The 20,675-nt window shown below is 44.0% G+C and overlaps 1 protein-coding gene across 9 annotated transcripts in view; it reads right to left on the reverse strand.

The window, feature by feature from the left end:
* ZMYM4 (zinc finger MYM-type containing 4) overlaps window positions 1-20,675 on the reverse strand; it is a 3,261,850-nt gene that overhangs the window by 2,379,304 nt on the left and 861,871 nt on the right. For all 9 annotated transcript variants that reach the window (XM_044059341.1, XM_044059348.1, XM_044059366.1 and 6 more), the window contains one exon: window positions 9,146-9,316. In XM_044059341.1, the coding sequence (XP_043915276.1) occupies window positions 9,146-9,316 (171 nt within the window). The remainder of the gene's footprint in view (window positions 1-9,145; window positions 9,317-20,675) is intronic.

Here is a 20,675-nt window from a genome sequence, read left to right on the forward strand (position 1 = left end):
GTTGTAGCATGGAATCGCTGGGGTGCTCTCTTGAGCCTTGAACCAGGTCTCCGTTACTTCACAAATATCGATGTCCTTCATATTGTGGAGTGCCTCGAGAGAGTGCATTTTGAGGTTTAAACTCCTAGCATTCAGCAGCGTGACCCTCAGTTTTTTTGGCACTAGTACTTGTTATGGTGGTGGATTTGTTGTTTGAGCCTTGCCTAAAAAAGGCACAATTGGGGTGGCAAAAGCATTTGCCAGTATCCTGAATCCCAGGGGTGACAGGTGCAAGCCATCTCTGGCGAAGCATCAAGGTTTGTCGAGCATGTTATCCCAGGCAGACAGGTACTGGATCCCCTTTGAAATGACACCAAAAACTTAGCCAATTGTTGAAATTTATAATTTTTTCCTTGTACTGAGGTATCATTCTTGGGTGAGGGTAAGATGCTATTCAGGGCTAGGGTCATACCTGCTTTGATTACATAATCAGAGAGTTCCTCTAGGTCTCTTTTCATGTAGTCCAAGGAGATACGTCTCAGGTCATTCACACCAACATAGACAATGACAGAGTCGTATTTGTACTTGTGGAGTGACCTGAGTGTGTGGGTAATGTGGCGGATTCTGGCGCCAGACAAGCAACTGACAGTGACCTTCTCTTTGTCCAGCCTGATGAGTGGGACATCGGTATGCCTAACTATGGAGTCACCTATTACAAGTGTGTTTGGTAAGGTGTTTTGCCTTAAGGTCTGTGGTTGTGCTGTACACTGGTTATGGTGGCTATGTAATGATTGCGGTGTGTTGGTGGGTGTAGGTTGCTTGCATGTCTACCTTGGAGGTCTCTGTTGTTTCCGCAGATTTTTATTTAGAGCCTCCGAATATGTCTTTATGTCTCTATGTGTGGGGTTTGCAGTTGCATGTGTGGTGGGTCTATGTGTAGTAAGTGGTGTGTTGCAGGTTGATACCACCTTCTCTTGACTGTCAATTCCAGTCATGATTGGAGAGAGCTTTGCCTCAAGTCTAGCTATGTAAGTGCATTTCTTGCAGATTTTGGTGTCATGTGGTAGGAGGAGAGGGTTGTCTGTGTACATGAGGCAGTTGTGACATTGCCTCAGGATGTCCGAATACATCAGGTGCACAGGAGAACACACTGAGAGCTGACTCTTGGACATGCCTGAATGGGTTAAGGAACTTATTCTTATTTGCCTGATAGGGGAGAGTAATTGGATTGTTCCCTACAAACTACACTTGAGGACTGAGTACTATAGTTTATTAGTGCTTCTGACTCTTATTGCGCCAAGTGCTAGTCGGAAAGCTCTGATTTCAGTGCTAAAACGGATGGACTGGCAAGTACCAAGGGAAAAACTGAAGAGCAGACTCTGTGGAGCTGAGGATAGTTTAACCCTAGCTAACCGCCACTGCGCTATGCGCAAAACCGCACAAATGTGGGTTTTATATCAGAAAGATTAGAGAGAGAGAAATTAGCCCAAAATGGCCAATAAAACTACAGTTTCCGGGCAGAAACCACTCCTCCAAGAACAGGTAGGCTGTACAGAGCTCCCCACTCTCACTCCCCATTCTCACTGGTGAACAAAGAAACTTCCTTTTTGCCAAGTAAGGTATGGCCAACACAGAAGCTTAAACACAGTCCAGGTATCAGCAGGTATCTGAAACTGGACTTTTCTAGCTTAGTAAGGCGGGAAAATAGCAAGATTTTTTTTTCTTTCAAGAAAACAGTAGAAAAATTTCAAAAACACTTTTATAGTGCAGTAATGATTGTCGCATGCGAGTGGGAAGCCAGTAACAATTAAAAAATACAATTTACAACAAGAAACGACTTTTTTAAAGTGCAGGCACAAATAAATGCAATTTCAGTGTAAAATGAGCATTCTGAGAAGCAATAAACACAAGGAAAATGAGCGTTTAGGCGGAAATAGCAATAAGCAACAAGAAAAAACAAAAAAATGGTACTTAAACACTCCAAAGTCTCTCCTTTTGTCTCTCTGGCATTGTAGGTCTCTGCAGGACATCTGGGCAGGATCTACTGAGTTTATACAAATGCAAAAACTGTGCAAATGCGGTTTTTATATCAAAAAGATTAAAGAGATAGAAATTAGCCCAAAATGGCCAATAAAAAGTACAGCTGTGTACACTTACCATAAATGTAGATGTTCGAGGGTAATCACTGTTGCAGTCATCACATTTGGTTACCTACCTAAGGGTAGCCCTCAGCTGGCCTGAATACCAGAGTCTTCGGATTTCTGCATCGGATGCTGTCGCTTCTTCCATGACATCAGGTCGTCAGGGGTATAAAACATGCAGCCGACGCCATTACATCAGTTTTTCTTGCCCCAGATGTCAGGTGCCCCACAATAGGAAGCAATTATGGTATGGTACACCCCCATCAAAAAGCAAATACACATGAAAAAGTATATACCAAATAAGAAGGAAAGTTAGAGCCAAGAGAAGTAAGAGGGCTGGAGGGAGGGTAATCAGGACTGCAACAGTGAATACACTCTAACATCTACATTTATGGTAAGTGTACACAACTGTACTATGTTCTTCGTGTTTCACTGTTGCAGTCATCACATTTGGGTTGATTCCCAAAGCTAAGGAAGGGAGGAGGTAGTTAAAGAGTATTAGGGCCAGCTATTAAGCCCTGCAAGACTGCTGTAGCAAATCCAGCACTGTATTTAGAAAAGATAGGCAGGTAGTAATGCTTGGTGACGGTATATACAGAGCTCCAGGTAGCAGCTTCCAGGATGTCCCTGGTAGGGACTCCTCTGAGAAATGCTGTAGAGGTAGATGCAGCCCTGGTGGAATGTGATCTTATCCTCTGTGGGGCAGGTTTTCCATGGTGCTTGTAGCAGAAATTAATGCAATGTGCTATCCATTTGGAAATGGTTTGCTTTGAGAAATGGCCTTCCCCTCTGCCCCTGCAGCAAAGCCAACTAGCAGCTGCTCAGATTTTCTAATATGCTTAGTCCTGTCCAAATAGAATCCAAGTTGTCTGCGCACGTCCAGAGAGTGCAGTATCCGTTCCCCTTTGTTTTGTGGATTAGGGAAAAAGAAGGCAAATGAATGGACTGGTTTAGGGCCACACGAGACACCACCTTGGGCATAAAGGAAGGATTAGTCCTGAGGGAAACCCTGTCCGCATTGAAGATAATGAAGGGTTCCACTGCCATGAGGGCCTGTAATTCAGACACTCTTCTTGCTGAAGTGTTGGCTAGAAGTAAGGATGTTTTCCAAGAAAGGAATTTCAACTCTGCTGTTGCAGCTGGCTCAAAGGGGGGGGGGGGGGGAGTGAGCTTTTCCAATACAAAGTTAAGGTCCCAGGCTGGCGTGGGAGCTCTCCTGGGGGTCTTAAATTTTTGGTCCCTCTAAGGAATTGTTTAGCAAGGGGTGAGAGAAGAGTTGGCGCAGTATTATAATGTGCTGAAATGGCGGAGGCATGAATCTTAATTGACGAGAAGGATAGGCCCTTGTGGAGCATTTCTGTTAAGTACTCTAGAATATGAGGTAAGCTGGGCACAGTTGTGCCCATCCCCTGAGCCTGGCTCCAGGAATAGTATCCTTTCCACTTTTCAGCACAGGACTTTATTGTACTAGGCTTCCTTGCCTCCAGAATGACATCCAGCACCTGCTTACTGAGGGAAGCTAGAGGAGGGCTCATGGAATTAGTCAGGCTGCAAGGTTCAGAGATTGAAGCTGAGGGTGCAGAATCTGGTCCGTCTGCTGTGACAGCAGGGAAGGGGTCTTTGGCAGGTGCCATGGTTGTGCCAGTGTCATACTGCGCAAGAGGGGGTACCAGTGCTGGCGTGGCCAGTCTGGTGCAATCAGTATTGTTCTTGGCTTGTCCTGTTTGATCTTTAGTAGAACTTTCTAAAGGAGAGGCAGAGGGGGAAAGGCATAAACCGAGAGGCTTTCCCACGTAAAGGACAGGGCATCCACTTTCCAAGCTTGACTGTGGGGAGATCTGGTGCAGAATTTGTTCAACTGGTAGTTCTGAGGGGAGGCAAACAGGTCTACCTCTGGAGTCCCCCATTTGTTCCTCAAGAGGTTGAATACCTTGGGTTCTAGTTTCCATTCATGTGTGTCCATGAGATTTCTGCTTAAGTCGTCTGCCAGTGAATTTAGTTTGCCTGGCAGGAATTGAGCTTGTAGGTGCACTTGGTAGATCAAGGCTGTGTTCCACAGAGCCATGGCTAGATTGCAGAGAGGGTAGGAGTGGGTTCCCCCCTGCTTGTTTATGTACCACATAACTGTGGTATTGTCTGTCTTTACCAATAGTTGTCCTGGAAGAATAAGGTCTTTGAAGGCTGTCAAAGCACTCTGTACAGCTAACATTTCTTTTTGATTGATATGCAGGTGCATCTGTCTCAGGTTCCATTTTCCCTGAATGCACTGCCCTGCCATGTGAGCCCCCCATGCATAGTCTGACATGTCTGTTGTTAGGGTTTGGGTGGCAGGAGGTAGAGGGGTAGAGTGAAAGGGAGTCCCTTGTTGTGGTAGCAGGCCTCTGCCCACCAAATGAACTCTGTCCTTAGACAAGGAATGATAGGAATCATTGTTTCCAGGTCCTGGGAATGTTGACACCATAGACTTTTTAGATACCACTGGAGTTTCCTCATATGCAGTCTTGCATACGGAATTAGCAGAATGCAAGAGGTCATGAACCCCAGAGCTTGCAGTATTTTCCTTGCAGACAGCTGGATTTTTGTGGCCAATAGTTTGAAGTAGGTTGTCAAATAAACTTGTTTCTCTGGAGTAAGGAATGCGATCTGGGAAGTTGTGTTCAAGCTTGCCCCCAGGAATACAACCTGTTGGCAGGGTACTAGGTGAGATTTCTTTTAGTTGATGGTGTACCCCCCAGTGAGGTTAGAAGTTATTTTTTTTTACAAATGCCAGGTGTTGTAATAGCAAGTCCTGGCTTTCTGCCTGAATCAGACAATAGTCCAAGTATGGGTAAATCTGAAGACTTCTCTGCCTGCAAAATGCAAAGGCTGGAGCTATAAACTTTGTTAACACCCTGGGCGCAGTAGATAAGCCAAAGGAAAGTGCAGAGAACTGAAAATGCATGGAGCCTGCCCTGAAACGTATGTATTGTCTGCAGGACTCTCTTATTAGGATGTGCAGGTAAGCTTCCTTTAAGACTAGGGTTGCCAGCCAGGCATCCTTGGCTAGTATAGGAAGAAGCTGTTGAAGAGTTAGCATTTTGAATTTTGGAACCATCAGTAAAGTGTTGAGAATAGCGAGGTCCAGGATAGGACACCAGGAGTTTTCTTTTCTGGGTACCAGAAAAAGTCTTGAATAAAAACCTTGCCCCCATTGTTCTGCTGGGACAGGTTGAATAGCTCTGATACTGAGAAGAGAAAGAACCTGCTATTGGGCCTTCGCCCACTAATTTGGGTGGAGGTCTGGCCAACCATTTGGGGTTAGCAGTGTGTGGAAGTGGAATCTGTATCCTCGGGAAACTATGTTCAAAACCCATTTGTCTTGGGTAATGGGTTCCCAGTTTTTTGCATGCAGGCGAGCTTTCCTCCTAAGGAAGCAAGTAGTTGAGCAGAGCTTGGAAGGGTTAAGATTAAGTCATTGTGCCATTTTTCCGTAGGGGGTGGCTTACTACTCCCTGCTTTGGAAATGGGAGCCCCCCCACTGCTTAGATCTGTGAATAGCCTGAGACTGAAGTCTTGGTGGTCTGCTGTTCCTGGGTTTGGACGGAGAAGGCCTGAAAGGCCCTGAAAGGGACTGGAAAGGGCCAGTTTTTTGAAGGCCAATGTCTACTGACTCTGGGAGGCCGTACTTGTAGGAAATATTTAACAGTTTGTATAGATTTAGCTTTTTCCTCCATCCTTTTGAGAACTTCTTCTGCTTTGTTGACAAAAAGGCGGTCCTGGTTTAAGGGTGCATCCAGTAATTTAGCTTTAACATGATCTGGCAAGTTTTGTTCCTTAAGCCAAGCATGCCTTCTAAAAGTACAGACCCAGTGACAGCAGCCCTGCAAGATGCTTCTAAAGTGTCAAAACTGAATTGCAAGGTATGTTTACCAATTTGTTCTGCAGAATGCATTAAATCTTGCAAGTCTTTGTGTTCAGTACAGTCAGGAATCAACATCATTTTCTGTTTAAGTAGTCCCATAACATGCTGCTGATACTTTAACATATGAAACTGGCAATTTAAAGCCCTAATGGCCAAAGTAGCAGAAGTGTATACCTTCTTACCCCATCTGTCTAAGGCTCTTGAATCTCTATCAGAAGGGGTAGGATTTTTGGCAGCAGTAGCCTTAATGCCTTTTGGTCCTTGGGAAAAGGTCTCTGGATCTGCAGTAGGATTATTGAAGAGGAACTTGCGAGAGTCAGGTACTCTGCAGTACCAGTCATGTTTTCTGGGAACTGGAGGTAAAGTGTCTGGGGTAAGGCTAGACTCCAAGAAAACATCATATACAATACCCAGAACAGGAGGGATAAGCTAAGAAGCCTGTGTTGAGGCAAGAGTAAGAATTCCCTAAGTCTCTTTTTGGACTCGGAATAGTCCTGGCTTTCCCAGCAGAAATGCTCCCTAAGGGTATGCAAGGTTTCACCAAAAAAAAAATCTTCTGGAGAGCAGAGGGAATGGAATCCTCTGCATCAGAATCCTCATAAGTAAATAAAGGCAAATTCTGGTAATCAGAAAGAGCAGAGATATCAGATTCCTGGTCAGAAAAATCAGAAAGACAATCGGTTCTAGGTCTCTTAGAGGGGGAAGGCTGGCTTCCCCTAATTAAGGTAATAAGGTCTTCAGCCATTCTAAGCATTTGCTTTTGAGGCATATGGGCCTGAGTCTGCAGTTTGGTCATCGGTTTTGTAGGCGTAGTGCGAGTTTTAGGCCTGAGGAATTTGGTATTTCTAGGTGGAAACGATGCCGTCGGTTTAATATGAAAGCCTGTAGGCCTCAATACACCCTTCAGAAGTCTGTGCCTGCACAGCAGCTCTGGACCCATCCAAGGTAGAGACATCCAAAGGTTCCATAGTCGAAGAAGCATCTCACGGCATACAGGACTACGAATGGGTCTCAGTAGAGGCCTGCGAATCTGTAGTAGCGGGTAATAGGGGCTGCGAAAGCGCCTCACTGAGTACCGGAGGATTGGCGACTAGCTTAACAGAAGTGTCGTTGGCAGTTTTGGACCTATGCGGTCTGTCTCTGTCTTTTTTCCTTAGGTTTTTTCGGAAGATCGGTAGTCGGATGGCTTATCGAAGCCATTTCGGAGTACGGAGATCGAGAACGAAAGTATCTGGCTACAAAAATAGCCCGACGACGAATAGTTCGGGTGTTGAACAAGGCACAAAACTGAAAGCGAGGGACGTCATGGTCTGTGCCTAAACAGGTGACGCAGTAAGAATGAAAATCTCTATAAGGTATTTGCTTTCCACAGGCAAGACAATTGTTAATTTTTTTCTGATATCGGTTAGAGCAAGGAAAAAGGATTCCCCAACAGGGTACTTATCTTTTTTTGAAGACTTTGGGTTTGAAACTCGAAAACGAAAATTTCAGGATACGGCCGACCGGCACTTGCGAACTGCTTCTGCTTTGGGCACCGCACGGCAAGAAAGACTGATGTAATAGCATCGTCTGCATGTTTTATACCCCTGACGACCTGATGTCATGGAAGCGACAGCATCCGACACAGAAATCAGAAGACTCTGGTATTCAGGCCGGCTGAGCGTTACCAGCAGGCAGATACCCCAAATGTGATGACTGCAACATGCTGCTGATACTTTAACATAAGAAACTGGCAATTTAAAGCCCTAATGGCCAAAGTAGCAGAAGTGTATACCTTCTTACCCCATCTGTCTAAGGCTCTTGAATCTCTATCAGAAGGGGTAGGATTTTTGGAAGATCATCTACAGTCTCTGGGCAGAAACCAATCCTCCAAGGACAGGTAGGCTGTTCAGAGGTCTCCACTCTCACTGGTGAACAAAGAAACTTCCTTTTTGCCCAAGTAAGGTATGGCCAACACAGAAGCTTAAACACAGTCCAGGTATCAGCAGGTATCTGAAACTGGACTTTTCTAGCTTAGTAAGGTGGGAAAATAGCCCCCCCCCCCAAGAAATCAGTAGAAACAAATGCAAAATCCCTTTTATAGTGCAGTAATGACTGTCGCACGTGAGTGGGAAGCCAGTAACAATTAAAAAAATACAATTTACAACAAGAACCGACTTTTTTAAAGTGCAGGCACAAATATATGCAATTTCAGTGTAAAATGAGCATTCTGAGAAGCAGTAAACGCCAGAAAATGAGCGTTTAGGCAGAAATAGCAATAAGCAACAACAACAAAAAAATGGTACTTAAACACTCCAAAGTCTCTCCTTTTGTCTCTCTGGCATTGTAGGTCTCTGCAGGACACCTGGGCAGGATCTGCTGAGCTTATACAAACGCAAAAAACGTGCAAATGCATTTTTTATATCAGATAAATATTATTATATATATGTGTGTGTATACATATACACATATATATATATATATATATATATATAGATGATAGATATATATAAAAACTAGCCATTCCCACTGCACATGCCAAATAGTATGGTGCGCAATGGTCAGTAGTTAAGGGTGTCTCACTCATTTTTGCAGGCAAGGCAACCCCTGAAAAAGCCCTGTCCACCCCTGAAACAAACACTTTTGTATGTGTTCTTCACAAGACATTCTCACAAGGAACACAAGCTCCAGACATGCACACAGTCTTACCTTTCCTCCAAGGAAAGGTAAGCCGGCAGTGCCTTGTCACTTTTTTCCCTCTCACCACCTTCTTTAGCACCTGGGCCACTTTTCAAATCAGGATAATTTGTGTCATAGTAAGGGTGTCATCCCTCTTTGTCACAGCATGGGCCATAAGTGTAGTAATAAAGAAATCTGTATCATTTTGAAGTTGAGAATCTGAGTGTTGTCACATTATTTTTCCCAATGGTAAATGAGCTCAACTTCTATAATGCCTTAATAATGGATTATTTCTGTCTGTACATGTTTCTGTGTATGGCAAGGTCTTTCTGACTGAAATTTATAAACATCTTGCTATTCACCATAAAGCATCTGTGCTCTCAAAGCAATAAAATAGTAGCATCAAAATGAAGTTGAAATAATTCACTCAGTAACAGACATAAGCAGATAATATACTTCACTTTACCTCTAGGTTTTCAGGTTCATCTTTAATTCTATCCAAAACACTTTGAGGGGCCATAGCTTTTTCATATTCTTCATCCTGAGGTTCATCCTTAATTCTTAAATTTGGAATATAGGAATTTCCTAAACTTTCTGAAGTTCGAGATTCCTTCATACTAAAGCTAAAGCCATGCTCCTGTGTGAAAAGACAAGTAAAATGCCTGATCAAAAAAAGATAAAGAAAAATTACTTTTATCACAGCAGGAACAGTACTATTTGTGTGATACAAATTCAAAGGCAAAGCCAATGTGCCTGCTTGTATTTTAGAGGCTACCTGCCATATTTTACTTTGAACATAATTTCATTTTTCCTCCAAATCATGGAACATCTGATGTGATATGTACAGATTCTAAAGAACAGACAGGAGAGATTTCCATATGATAAGAAAGGAAAGAATCTGGTATAAAGCATTTTACTTATTACATAACCAAAAATGACAAAGTCAACTCAGCATTACCAATACATTTAGGAGGGAATGGTAAGTACTGACTTGTATTAAATACACATCTACGAACTTCTTACAATAAAAATGAAAACAAGGTCTATGCCACTTTCCCCATCCTTAAAATATGAGTGGAAACAGTGCAACAGACTTGCTCTTCAGTGTTAAGTGATTTATTCCAGCATAATGAACCGGAGTAAGTAACTTCGCTTAGACCGACAGCAAGTCTTTTGGAAACTGGTCACTGGCCTAAGCCTGCTTTATAGAATGGCCTTACACTTAAGTGACTCACACCAGGAACAAGTCTTTCAGAATCAGGGCAGTCATTTACATGGAGAGCAAATCTTCTAGAATCTTGCCCGAGATATATGCCAGTTTTCCAATCTCCATTATCCACTACACCTAACTATATGCAGATCTATGGAAGAATACCTAACTAGCTAAAATCAATTATTAAGGATTGTAAATAACAACAAAGCTGTGAAATACAAAAAGCTTAAAACCTGTTATTGTTTTTCTGTAGAAATAAGAAAAACCAAGGAAAACAAATTGTCATTTGATCACAAGGAATCCCCTGTAGTAAGTCTTTTTTTCATTGCACAGCTTATTAGTAATGGTATGGAATCTAGATCCAGGGAAGTGATCACGCTTTATCATTAGGCTAATCAATGAATATAACGCCCACTTAGGTATGTCTCTGCCCTAAAACCGGACACGGCCCGAGTGACCACAATGCTTTCTCACTAAGAAAATCAAGAAGCTAAGTCACAAAAGCAGCACTGACCATCTCAAAGACCCATCCCTCTCTTCAGTATCCTTACAAGCTACAGAGGGGTGATCTCTACACTGCTTACACACCCTCTACTGACCCCATCCTTTCATAGGGTGGTACTAGGCTATCAGCCCTAGGGCCTATACAAGCCTAGCCATAACAATTCCCTGGCTATTTCTTCACACACTATTTACTTCCCTGGACCCCTGTCTAGCAGGGCAACTGACGTGATCCACGGGGTGAATTTCCTTCCTCCATTCCAATCGTCAAGGTTCCTTTTGAAGAGGGTCAAAGAGGCACTCTGCTTGACGTGTATGTGATGACAAGGTTTAGATCCCTGGAGCGTGTGGCTCTGAGGGATTGGGATTTCTTTAAGTGTAGCATGTCCAACAGCTCTGGGTTTGACATGGCCTTGTATGTTAAGCACAGATCGCCTCTGAGTAGACGATATGCAACAGAGTATAGCTGGAGTTTTTTAAGGTGGTCAGCGTAGGGCATCTGCTTTAGGCCTGTGATTCTTTTAGTGAGGTATTTCTGTGGCCTTCCAGTTGTTGCAGATGTCTTGAGAGGTACATACCAAATGGGGCACTGTATTCTAAAATGGGTCTAATGAGGGATGAGTACAGTGGGACAATGACCTCCTTTTGTCTGGATGAAAAGCCACTAGTGATGAGGTGTGCCACATAGAAGGATTTCCTGACTGTTGTGGCAATGTGGTTATCGAAGGTGAGACCACTGTCCACCTGTGTCCCCAAGTCTCTTATCACACTTTTGGTGTTTAGTGTACTGCCACCTATGTGGTAATTCACGGGTACATGTTTTTTCCCAAAGGGGATAACTATACATTTCTTGGCATTGAGCTTGAGCCCATGGCTCTGGCACCAAGCATCTGTTTCTGTAAGGCCCTTTTGTGGAGTATCCACATCATTTGGGGATTCGATAATGGCTCCCAGTTTGCAGTCATCTGCGAACTTTGTTAGCTAAAGTCCCTTAGTGTTGGCCTATACTTCACAGAAGTAGATGCCAAACAACAGCGGTCCCAGGACTGAACCCTGAGGTACTCCACTTGTCACTTGTGTGGAGCTGGATTTGGAGTCAGCTACTTTTACAGTGTGGGTTCTGTCAGTAAGCCAGTTGGCAACCCATTGGGTGATGTAGGGATTAATGCCCAGCTTAGTAAGTTTATCTATGATTCCAGAGTGGGGGATGGTGTCAAAGGCCTTGGCGAGGTCTAGATAGGCTGTGTAGACCACCTTACCCTTGTCCATGGCTCTGGAGACTGATTCGAAGAAGTCAATCAGGTTCAGGAGACAAGATCGGCCCTTCACAAACCCAAACTGGGTGGGGTCCAGTGTTTGAAGGTTGCCAATGTCTTTGTTTATAAGTTCCATGATAATACGCTCCATGGCCTTGCAGATAAGGCTCGTCAGACTGATGGGACGGTAGTTTCCGGGATCCAAGGTGGATCCCCCCTTGTGGAGTGGGATCCAAGGTGGATCCCCCTTGTGGAGTGGGATAAAGTACAGTTTTGTACCTACCATAAATGTAGATGTCCGAACTGGATAGCATCTGCAGTCATAACAAATGGGTTGTCCTGTCGTCAGGCAGCCCTTCGGTCGGCCGGATTCCAAAGTCTGGGTCCGGCTTCGGCTGATGTCGCACTTCACCCGACGTCATCTCTGCTGGTCTTCGGGTATAAAGGCATCAGCCGACGCCATTTTCCTCAGTGTTTCTTGCCCCAGATGCCAGTTGCCCTCTTGGAAGGCTAAATTTTGGATAAATGCCAATGTTTCCAAAAGGATAGAAGGCAAACAAAAAATAAGCAGGTATGTACATATAAACAAACAAAAACACAAAAAGAGACCCCCCCCCAGCTAGCTATTAGGAGGGTAAATACCTAGGAGTACCACAGAGGGAAGGAGGGAGGGTAATCCTGACTGCAGATGCTATCCAGTTCGGACATCTACATTTATGGTAGGTACAAAACTGTACTATGTCCTTCATGGATGCATCTGCAGTCATAACAAATGGGTAGAATACCATAGCCAACTAGGGGAGGAGGAAGAAAAATTATGGTGTGGTTAGGATCCCTTGCAGTACAGCAGTGGCAAACCCTGCTCGGGATCTAGAATACAGAGGTAAATTATAATGCTTGGCAAATGTATGCACGGAGGTCCAAGTAGCCGCCTCAATAATGTCCTTGGTTGCCACTCCTCGTAAGAAAGCTGTGGTAGTGGCTGTAGCCCTTGTAGAATGAGGCCTTATGTTCTGTGGAATTGGTTTTCCATGGTAGGAGTAACAGAATCGTATGCAATTTCCTATCCATTTGGAGATTGTCTGTTTGGAAATTGCTTTTCCTTCCCTTCCTGTTGCATAGGCTACAAAAAGCTGGTCAGTTTTTCTGTTACTTTTGGTTCTGTCCAGGTAGTAGCGTAGCTGTCTATGTACATCCAAGGTATGCAGCATTCTTTCCCCTCCGTTTTGTGGATTGGGGAAGAAGGTAGGTAGGTGGATTGCCTGGTTTAAAGACACTCTGGATACCACCTTAGGCATAAATGTAGGATTAGTTCTCATGGACACCCTATCTTGATGGAAGATTAGGAAGGGTTGTACTGCCATTAAGGCCTGAAGTTCAGAAACCCTCCTTGCTGAGGTAATTGCCAGTAGGAAAGCAGTTTTCCATGACAGGTGCTGTAGATCTGCTGTTGCTGCTGGTTCAAACGGAGGGAGTGTCAACTTTTCTAGCACAAAGTTCAAGTCCCATGCTGGTAATGGTGGTTTCCTAGGAGGTTTTACATTCTTGATCCCTCTGAGGAACTGCCTGAGTAGAGGATGAGAAAAGACAGGTGGATCAAAGCTGTATTCTGCTGAAACAGCTGATGCATGTATCTTGATGGAGGAATAGGACAGGCCTGTATGTAGAAGCTCTGCCAAATACTCCAGAATGTTAGCAATATCTATACTCGACACATCTTTTCCTCTTTCAGCACTCCAAATGACAAACCTTTTCCATTTTCCTGCATAGTTCCTTCTTGTTGAAGGTCTGCGGGCTTCAAGGATAATGTCTTTAACCCTTTGGGAAAGATCTGGATTAGTTGCAGCTATGTGATGTTCCAGGCAGTCAGTTGCAAAGTTTTTAGGTTTGGATGCATGATGCTGTAGTTGTTCTGAGTTAACATCAAAGGCATCAGGGGTATTGTCCACATTTTCTCCCGAGACATGCTCCTCAGCAATGGGTACCAGTGTTGTCTTGGCCAGTTCGGAGCTATCAGGATTATCCTTGGACGTTCCTCCTTGATTTTTAGTAATACCCTGTGTATCAAGGGAAGGGGTGGAAATGCATATGCTGTCAGACCTTTCCAGCTGAAGGAGAGCGAATCCACCTTCCATGCAAGTGGGTGGAATGTCCTTGTGCAGAATTTTTTGAGCTGGTGATTGAGAGGGGAAGCGAATAGATCTATTTGTGGCATTCCCCATTTCTTTATGATGGTCTTGAAGATGTCCGGGAGTAGCATCCATTCGTGAGCATCCGAGGTGGTTCTGCTTAACATGTCTGCTAGAGTGTTCTCCTTTCCCGGTACAAATATTGCCTGTAACTGGATGTTGTAGCTGAGTGCCAGATTCCAAAGGTCCAAAGTCATTCTGCATAGGGGGTATGAATGAGTGCCTCCCTGCTTGTTGATGTACCACATGACTGTGGTGTTGTCTGTCCTTATCATCAAATGTCCTTCTTTGAGGAATGGTCTGAATTTTTGGATTGCCAGTTTTACTGTCAGCATTTCTCTTTTGTTTATGTGCAGGTGCAGCTGGTCCTGAGTCCACAATCCTTGTACGCATTTGTCCAGCATGTGCGCCCCCCATCCTAGGTCTGAGGCGTGTGTTGTGATGGTTTGGCTTTTTCGAAAGTTGTGGAAGGGTAGGCCTGGGTTTGACTGGCATGCTTGAGCCCACCATAGGAACTCCTGTTTTAGGCATGGGATTAGTGGTATTTCTGCTTCTAGACTGTGCCTGTGTTGGGACCATAAATTCTTTAGGTACCACTGTAGTTTTCTCATATGCAGTCTGGCGTGTGGGACCAAGATTATGCATGATGCCATGAAGCCCAAGGCCTGCAGAACTTTTCTTGCTGTTAGTTTGTTCTGTTTTGTTAATGCCAAGAAGTAAAGAGGGAGTTATTTTTTGTTTTTCTGCAGTTAGGAATGCCATTTGTTTTACTGTGTCCAATTCCGCGCCCAATAATGTTCTTGTTTGGGATGGTATCAGCCTTGACTTTTGGTAATTGACTGTGTATCCCAGGGCTTGTAGCAAGTAAATGACCCTTTGTAAATCTGTTGTCAACTTGCTTTTGTTGTCCGCTTGTAGCAGGCAGTCGTCCAGGTATGGATAAATTTGGATTCCCTGTAGTCTGGAGTGGGCGATTACTGATGCCAGGCATTTTGTGAATACTCTGGGCGCAGTAGATAAGCCAAAGGGCAATGCTGAGAATTGACAATGCTCTGATCCTGCAAGAAATCTGAGGTATCTTCTGCAATTTGGTCGAATGGGGACGTGCAGGTATGCCTCCTTGAGATCTAGAGTTGCCAGCCAACACTCCTTGCCCAGCATGGGAAGAAGTTGCTGTAGGGTCAGCATTTTGAATTTTGGGACAATGATGTATGTGTTTAAGATGAACAGGTCGAGAATAGGTCTCCAGCTTTTTTCTTTTCTTGGTACTAGGAAGAGTCTGGAGTAGAATCCTTTGCCCTGTTCTGTTATTGGTACTCTTTCCACAGCTCTCATCTTTGTTAATTGCCTTATCTGTTGTAGAGCTTCTATTTTTTGATTTGGAGGCAGGTTTGGCATTCCTCTTTTGACTGGTAAGGTGTGGAAGTGGAAGCGGTAGCCTTGGTCTATGGTTTGCAAAATCCACTTGTCTTTTGTGATATAGTGCCAATTTTTCGAAAATAAGGCTAACTTTCCACCTAATGGTGCTGCTATTTGCTCCCTGGTAGGCGGAGTTAGAGCCAAGTCACTGTGATTGTCCTGTTGCAGTGGTAGTGGTCGTGTCTGTGCCTCTGTTATTACCTTGCCACTGTCGTCCTCTGTAGGCACCCCCTCTGGATTGATTTCTGCCTCTGGAGCGTCTATTCCTGCCCCTTTGGGATCTTGTGGAGTCAGGAAAGGACCAATTTTGGCAGGCCAGTTCCTGCTAAACCTTGGGGCTGAACCTGTAAGAAATCTTTAACTGTTTGTACAGATTTTGCCTTTTCTTCCATTTTCTTCATTACCTCCTGGGCAGGTGTACCAAATAAACTGGCCTTATCCATAGGAGCATCTAATAGCTTAGCTTTAACATGATCCGTAAGACCTGCTCTTTCAACCATGCATGTCTTCTTATCACTGTGCCAGTCATGGCTGATCTAAATGAAGCCTCCAGTGCATCATAGCCACATTTTAAGGAATGGTTACTAACCTGTTGTATGTTATTCACCATTTCTAATACATATTTCTTATCTATAGATTCGTCAGAGGTTAGTTTTTTAGTTAACTGATCAAGCATAAACTCTTGGTATTGGATCATGTGAAACTGACAGTTTAAAGCTCTAGCAGAGAGAGTAGCAGAAGTGTAAACTTTTTTACCCCATCTGTCTAAAGACCTGGCTTCCCTTTCTGAAGGAGTAGGGTTTTTTGCTGTGGTCGAGGCTACTGCCTTAGGCCCCTGGGAAATAGTTTCAGGGTCTGCCAGTGGGGCCTTGTATAGGTGGTGATGAGTGTCTGGTACCCTGTAAACTCTATCAGGTTTGGCAGGGGCTGGAGGTAAAGAATCAGGAGCAGTGCAGACATCATTAAATGCATCATCCACAACAGGCAAAATAGGAGGAATAGCTAAGGGCCTATGTTGTGGTAAGTGCAGAAAAGTCCTAAGCCTTTTTCTTGAATCTGAGAAATCTTGTCCCTGCCATTGGAATTGCTCTCTCATGGCATGTAAGGTTTCCCCAAAGGAAAATTCCTCTGGTGGAGAGGCAGCTGGAATGGATTCTTCCGCATCAGAGTCTTCATAAGTGGAGAAAGGATCCTCTGGCTGTTCTGTAATGTCGGAGTCATCCGCAGAATCATCAGAGGACACTGGCTCGGGGGGCTTTGTTCTAGGTCTCTTTTCTGGGGGCTGAGAGGCCCTGTCTGGGTGAGATTGGGATCCCCTAATTAAGGATATTAAATCTTCTGCCAGAGTAAGCATTTGTGAACTGGAAGTGGGCCTGTGTGAGGGAGGTTTAACAGGCACTGACTTAGCAGATTTGGCTGCTTTAGACCTGGCAAAGGCCTTGATAGACATGGCTGCAGGGGGTCTAGCAGCACCACGTGCTGGGGTAGAGACATCCAAAGGGATGGTGTCTGATAACTCACTAGAAGCCACAGTTGTAGGCAAAATTTCTGAGGCCGATTCAGGTAAAGTAGCGGGAGCCTCAGTAGTAGTCATGGATTCGCTGAAGATTGACCAGTTTTCGGTTTCGGCGAAACCGAGACACTCGGCTTGCTTAACCGTGGTTTCGGCCGAAACCGCGGACCGCGAGTGTCGGTCTTTTTCCTTGCGTTTTTTAACAATTTGGGTAGTCGGAGGATCCGACGGCATAATGTACGCAAAGTCTGAGCCGAAAAACTGTTCAGCAAACTCCGACCGACGCCTTAGCGTTCGCCGGTTGAAGGAAGCACAGGCCGAACAGGCTGCTACGCCGTGGTCTGGGCCTAAGCAAGGCAGACAGTAAGAGTGGAAATCTTTATGAGGTATTTGTTTCCCACAAGTTAAACAGTTATTGACTTTTTCTGACATCGGCTGAGGCAAGAAAGAGTCCCCAACGGGGTACTTAGCTTTTTAGAAGTCTTCGAAGTAGTATTCGGTAGTAGTAATCTCTGGATCTGACCGACCGGCACTTGCAAACAGCTTCTGCTTCGGGCGCCACGCGGCAAGAAAGACTGAGGAAAATGGCGTCGGCTGATGCCTTTATACCCGAAGACCAGCAGAGATGACGTCGGGTGAAGTGCGACATCAGCCGAAGCCGGACCCAGACTTTGGAATCCGGCCGACCGAAGGGCTGCCTGACGACAGGACAACCCATTTGTTATGACTGCAGATGCATCCATGAAGGACATCTGTAGCTCTGCGTCACTCAGTGGGCACGAAACCTGAGGTGAGGCTATGATTAAACATGACACTTAGGTGAGGTGCCATTTCATATTTTAGTTCATGTAGTACACAGCCCGGGATGTCATCTGGTCCCATGGATGTTGTATTCTTAGCTTTGGAGAGTGCGTTTTTTACCTGTGTGGCCGTTATTCCCAGAATTTGGCAATCTTCTGGTATTGAGATGGGCAGTTTAGGGGTCAGAGGGGGGTGAAGTTGGCACTGAATCGATCTGCCAGGATATTGGCAATATCCTTGGGATCAGTATATTTAATGCCATTCTGTTTTAGCTCAGAGCAGATCTGAGCATTGCCATTTAGATTCTTGACATAGTTATAGAATGCCTTGTGGTTGTCTTTGGAATCTTTGGCAATTTTATTTTCGTAACTAGCTTTGGAGGATTTTATATACTATAATAGCAGAAAAGCAGAAATATCAGATTCAGATATACTATAACAGCAGAAACATCCACTCAAAAGATCTTAATCTCTTCTGCAACTCAGATAAAACATGCTGGAAGGAAAAATATGTCTCAAAAAGAATACTATTTCTCTGGAATCATCTTCCTCACTATGTAAAGCAAAGTACATCTCACTTCTACTCAAGTGTAATCTGGATGAGTATATGGGAATCCACAAAGTCACCCCTGGATTAGCACTCTTGTCCCTTATGGGCAGTGGTAACATGAAAATGTCTGCCTTCCCATAGGTTATACAAACTCATAATACAAAGGGCTTTGATTAACTGCAGTAAAAATTCTAGGTCTAGAAACACACTGGAAATGTATGGCTAGATTTTTGATGATCCTTGTGGATCATTTTCCTAGCAAGTACCTACAAGCTGGAGTCTTTGGTGTGTAATGCCTTAAACTTCCTTTGAAGGAGACCCACGACAGATATGCAAATGATCTTTTGAGGCTATACAAGTTTTCCAACACCATGGCTTCTTAATGCACACAACTTTTAACTTTTTTAAGTCAATATAGCTACATGGCTTTTCTGCAAGACCTTTTCACTTTTTTTTTGTCTAGAGATTCAGCGGATAAAAAAATTACACTGTGAAAAAAAACAATGTGAAAAGACTGTACAGGACATGTGACTGTTTTACTGTGGAACTGCAGTCAACTGTACAGTATGACATGTAAAAAAATTCTAACTTTTTTCTTTATAGGGAAGGCAGTCAGACAAAAAAAGAAGTTATGTACTCACCATACGTTCCATGTGAGTTGTTCATCTCGCCTTCATTCTCACTGATGGGTTCGAAGCCGATCCTTGGCCAGATGCTAAAGCCCGAGGTCTTCAACCATCTAGTGGCCTACTCCCTATCCCATGGTGCACTGGTGCTTCCCTCAGATCTTGTTTGCTGCCAACTAAGCTGATTAGATAAGTTCTTCCCCAAAAAATGAGTATCCAAGGATACACTGGATAAGGACTAAAGACAACCCAAACTTGTTTCAACTTCTCAGTCCACAAGACACTGGTAGGGGGTTGGAGGGTGGGACGTAAGAATGAAGGCGAGATGAACAACTCACATGGAACGTTATGGTGAGTACACAACTTCTTTATGTGAAGTTGTTCTATTTCGGCTTCATTCTCACTGATGTGTTAGCATCCCAAGCACCATCTTTTTCAGGTGGCTCACAGGAGTATATTCCTCGGGACAGTGGAACCAAAGGAGGCCCTGTCCCTGGAGGCCTTGTCCAATTTGTAATGATTGATAAAGGTATGAGAGTTCTAGACCATGTGACTGCTGCACAAATCAAATCTTTTGGTAGTTTGGCCAGAAAGGCTGAAGATGTGGAAACAGCTCTAGTTGAATGGGCCTTTATTTTTTATGTAATGGTGAATGGACAGAACTGTATGTAAATTAGATGCAATCTGATAACCATTTTGACAAGATGTTTTTTTACCACTGGAGCACCTTTCTTTGAATCTGAAAATGAAACAAAGAGCTGTTCTGATTAGTCCTTAGTCCTGTGTAAATAGAATCGAAGCTGCCTGTGGACATCAAGCTTATGCAGCGTATGTTCCATCTTATTAGTATAATTAGGAGGGAAAAACAGGTCATTCTACAGTCTGAGATTTGTCTCTGAACAAACCTTAGGTAAAAAGGATGAATTTGTCCTAAGTGAAACTATGTCATTATGGAATATTAAATATGGAGGTTTAATGGACAACACGTGTAACTCTGAAACCCTCTGAGCTGATGTAATAGCTACTAGAAAAATTATTTTCTATGATAGATATTTCAGGTCACAAGATGAGTCTGGTTCAAATGGGGGTAAAATGATACGAGAAAGAACAAAATTTAGATTCCATAGTGTACCTGGGGACCGAATAGAGGGTCTCAAATGAGCAATGCCCTTAAGAAAGGCTTTGGAGAGTCTGTGGGCCATGATATTAGACCCCTGATCATCAAGGTGAAAATTAGAGATTGCCGCTAACTGAACCTTAATGGCTGCAGCAGCTGCTCCTTCATTGAAAAGTTTGGTCAAAAACTCTAAAATGGATGAAATTGAGGCTAGATATGGGTCAATATTGTTTTGAGATACCCATATAGAAAATATTTTCCATTTATTAAGGTAGAACTTCCTGGTAGATGACTTATGGGAGGATATTAAAATGTGCTGAGCTGCAGCTGAGAGATTTGAAACCTGGCTATTCTGGGAACTGGAGCAGTCAAAGCTGTCAGTTTGAGGGTGTGAAGTGGGGGATGAAGAGCCCCTGATGAAGGAGTCAGAAGATCTGGAACTGGGTCCAAGAACCAAGGTTCTTCCAATAGACGAGGCTGAAGAAAGTGGAACCAAATCTGATGATGCCAGTAAGGGGCTATTAGAATAATGGTCCTTCCCAAAGTCTTTGCTTTCTGTAAAACTGTGGAAAAGGTGGAAAGGCATACAGCAGACCCAGGGGCCAACTGTGTACAACTGCGTCCCTTGGGGAATCTCCCGTAGAGGGGGATTAGAGCAAAATAGCTGCTGCATTTTGTGTTGGTTGGGGTTGCAAAGAGGTTGCAGCAAGGCTGGCCCCATCTGCAGAATATCCTTTCCACCGCTTCTTGTTTCAAGAACCACTCGTGAGGCAATAGAATTGCTCTACTCAATTTGTCAGCTATCACATTGG

Source organism: Protopterus annectens, chromosome 1.part2, assembly GCF_019279795.1.
Source record: "Protopterus annectens isolate FY-2018-M chromosome 1.part2, PAN1.0, whole genome shotgun sequence".
In the NCBI taxonomy this organism is placed as follows: domain Eukaryota; kingdom Metazoa; phylum Chordata; order Ceratodontiformes; family Protopteridae; genus Protopterus; species Protopterus annectens.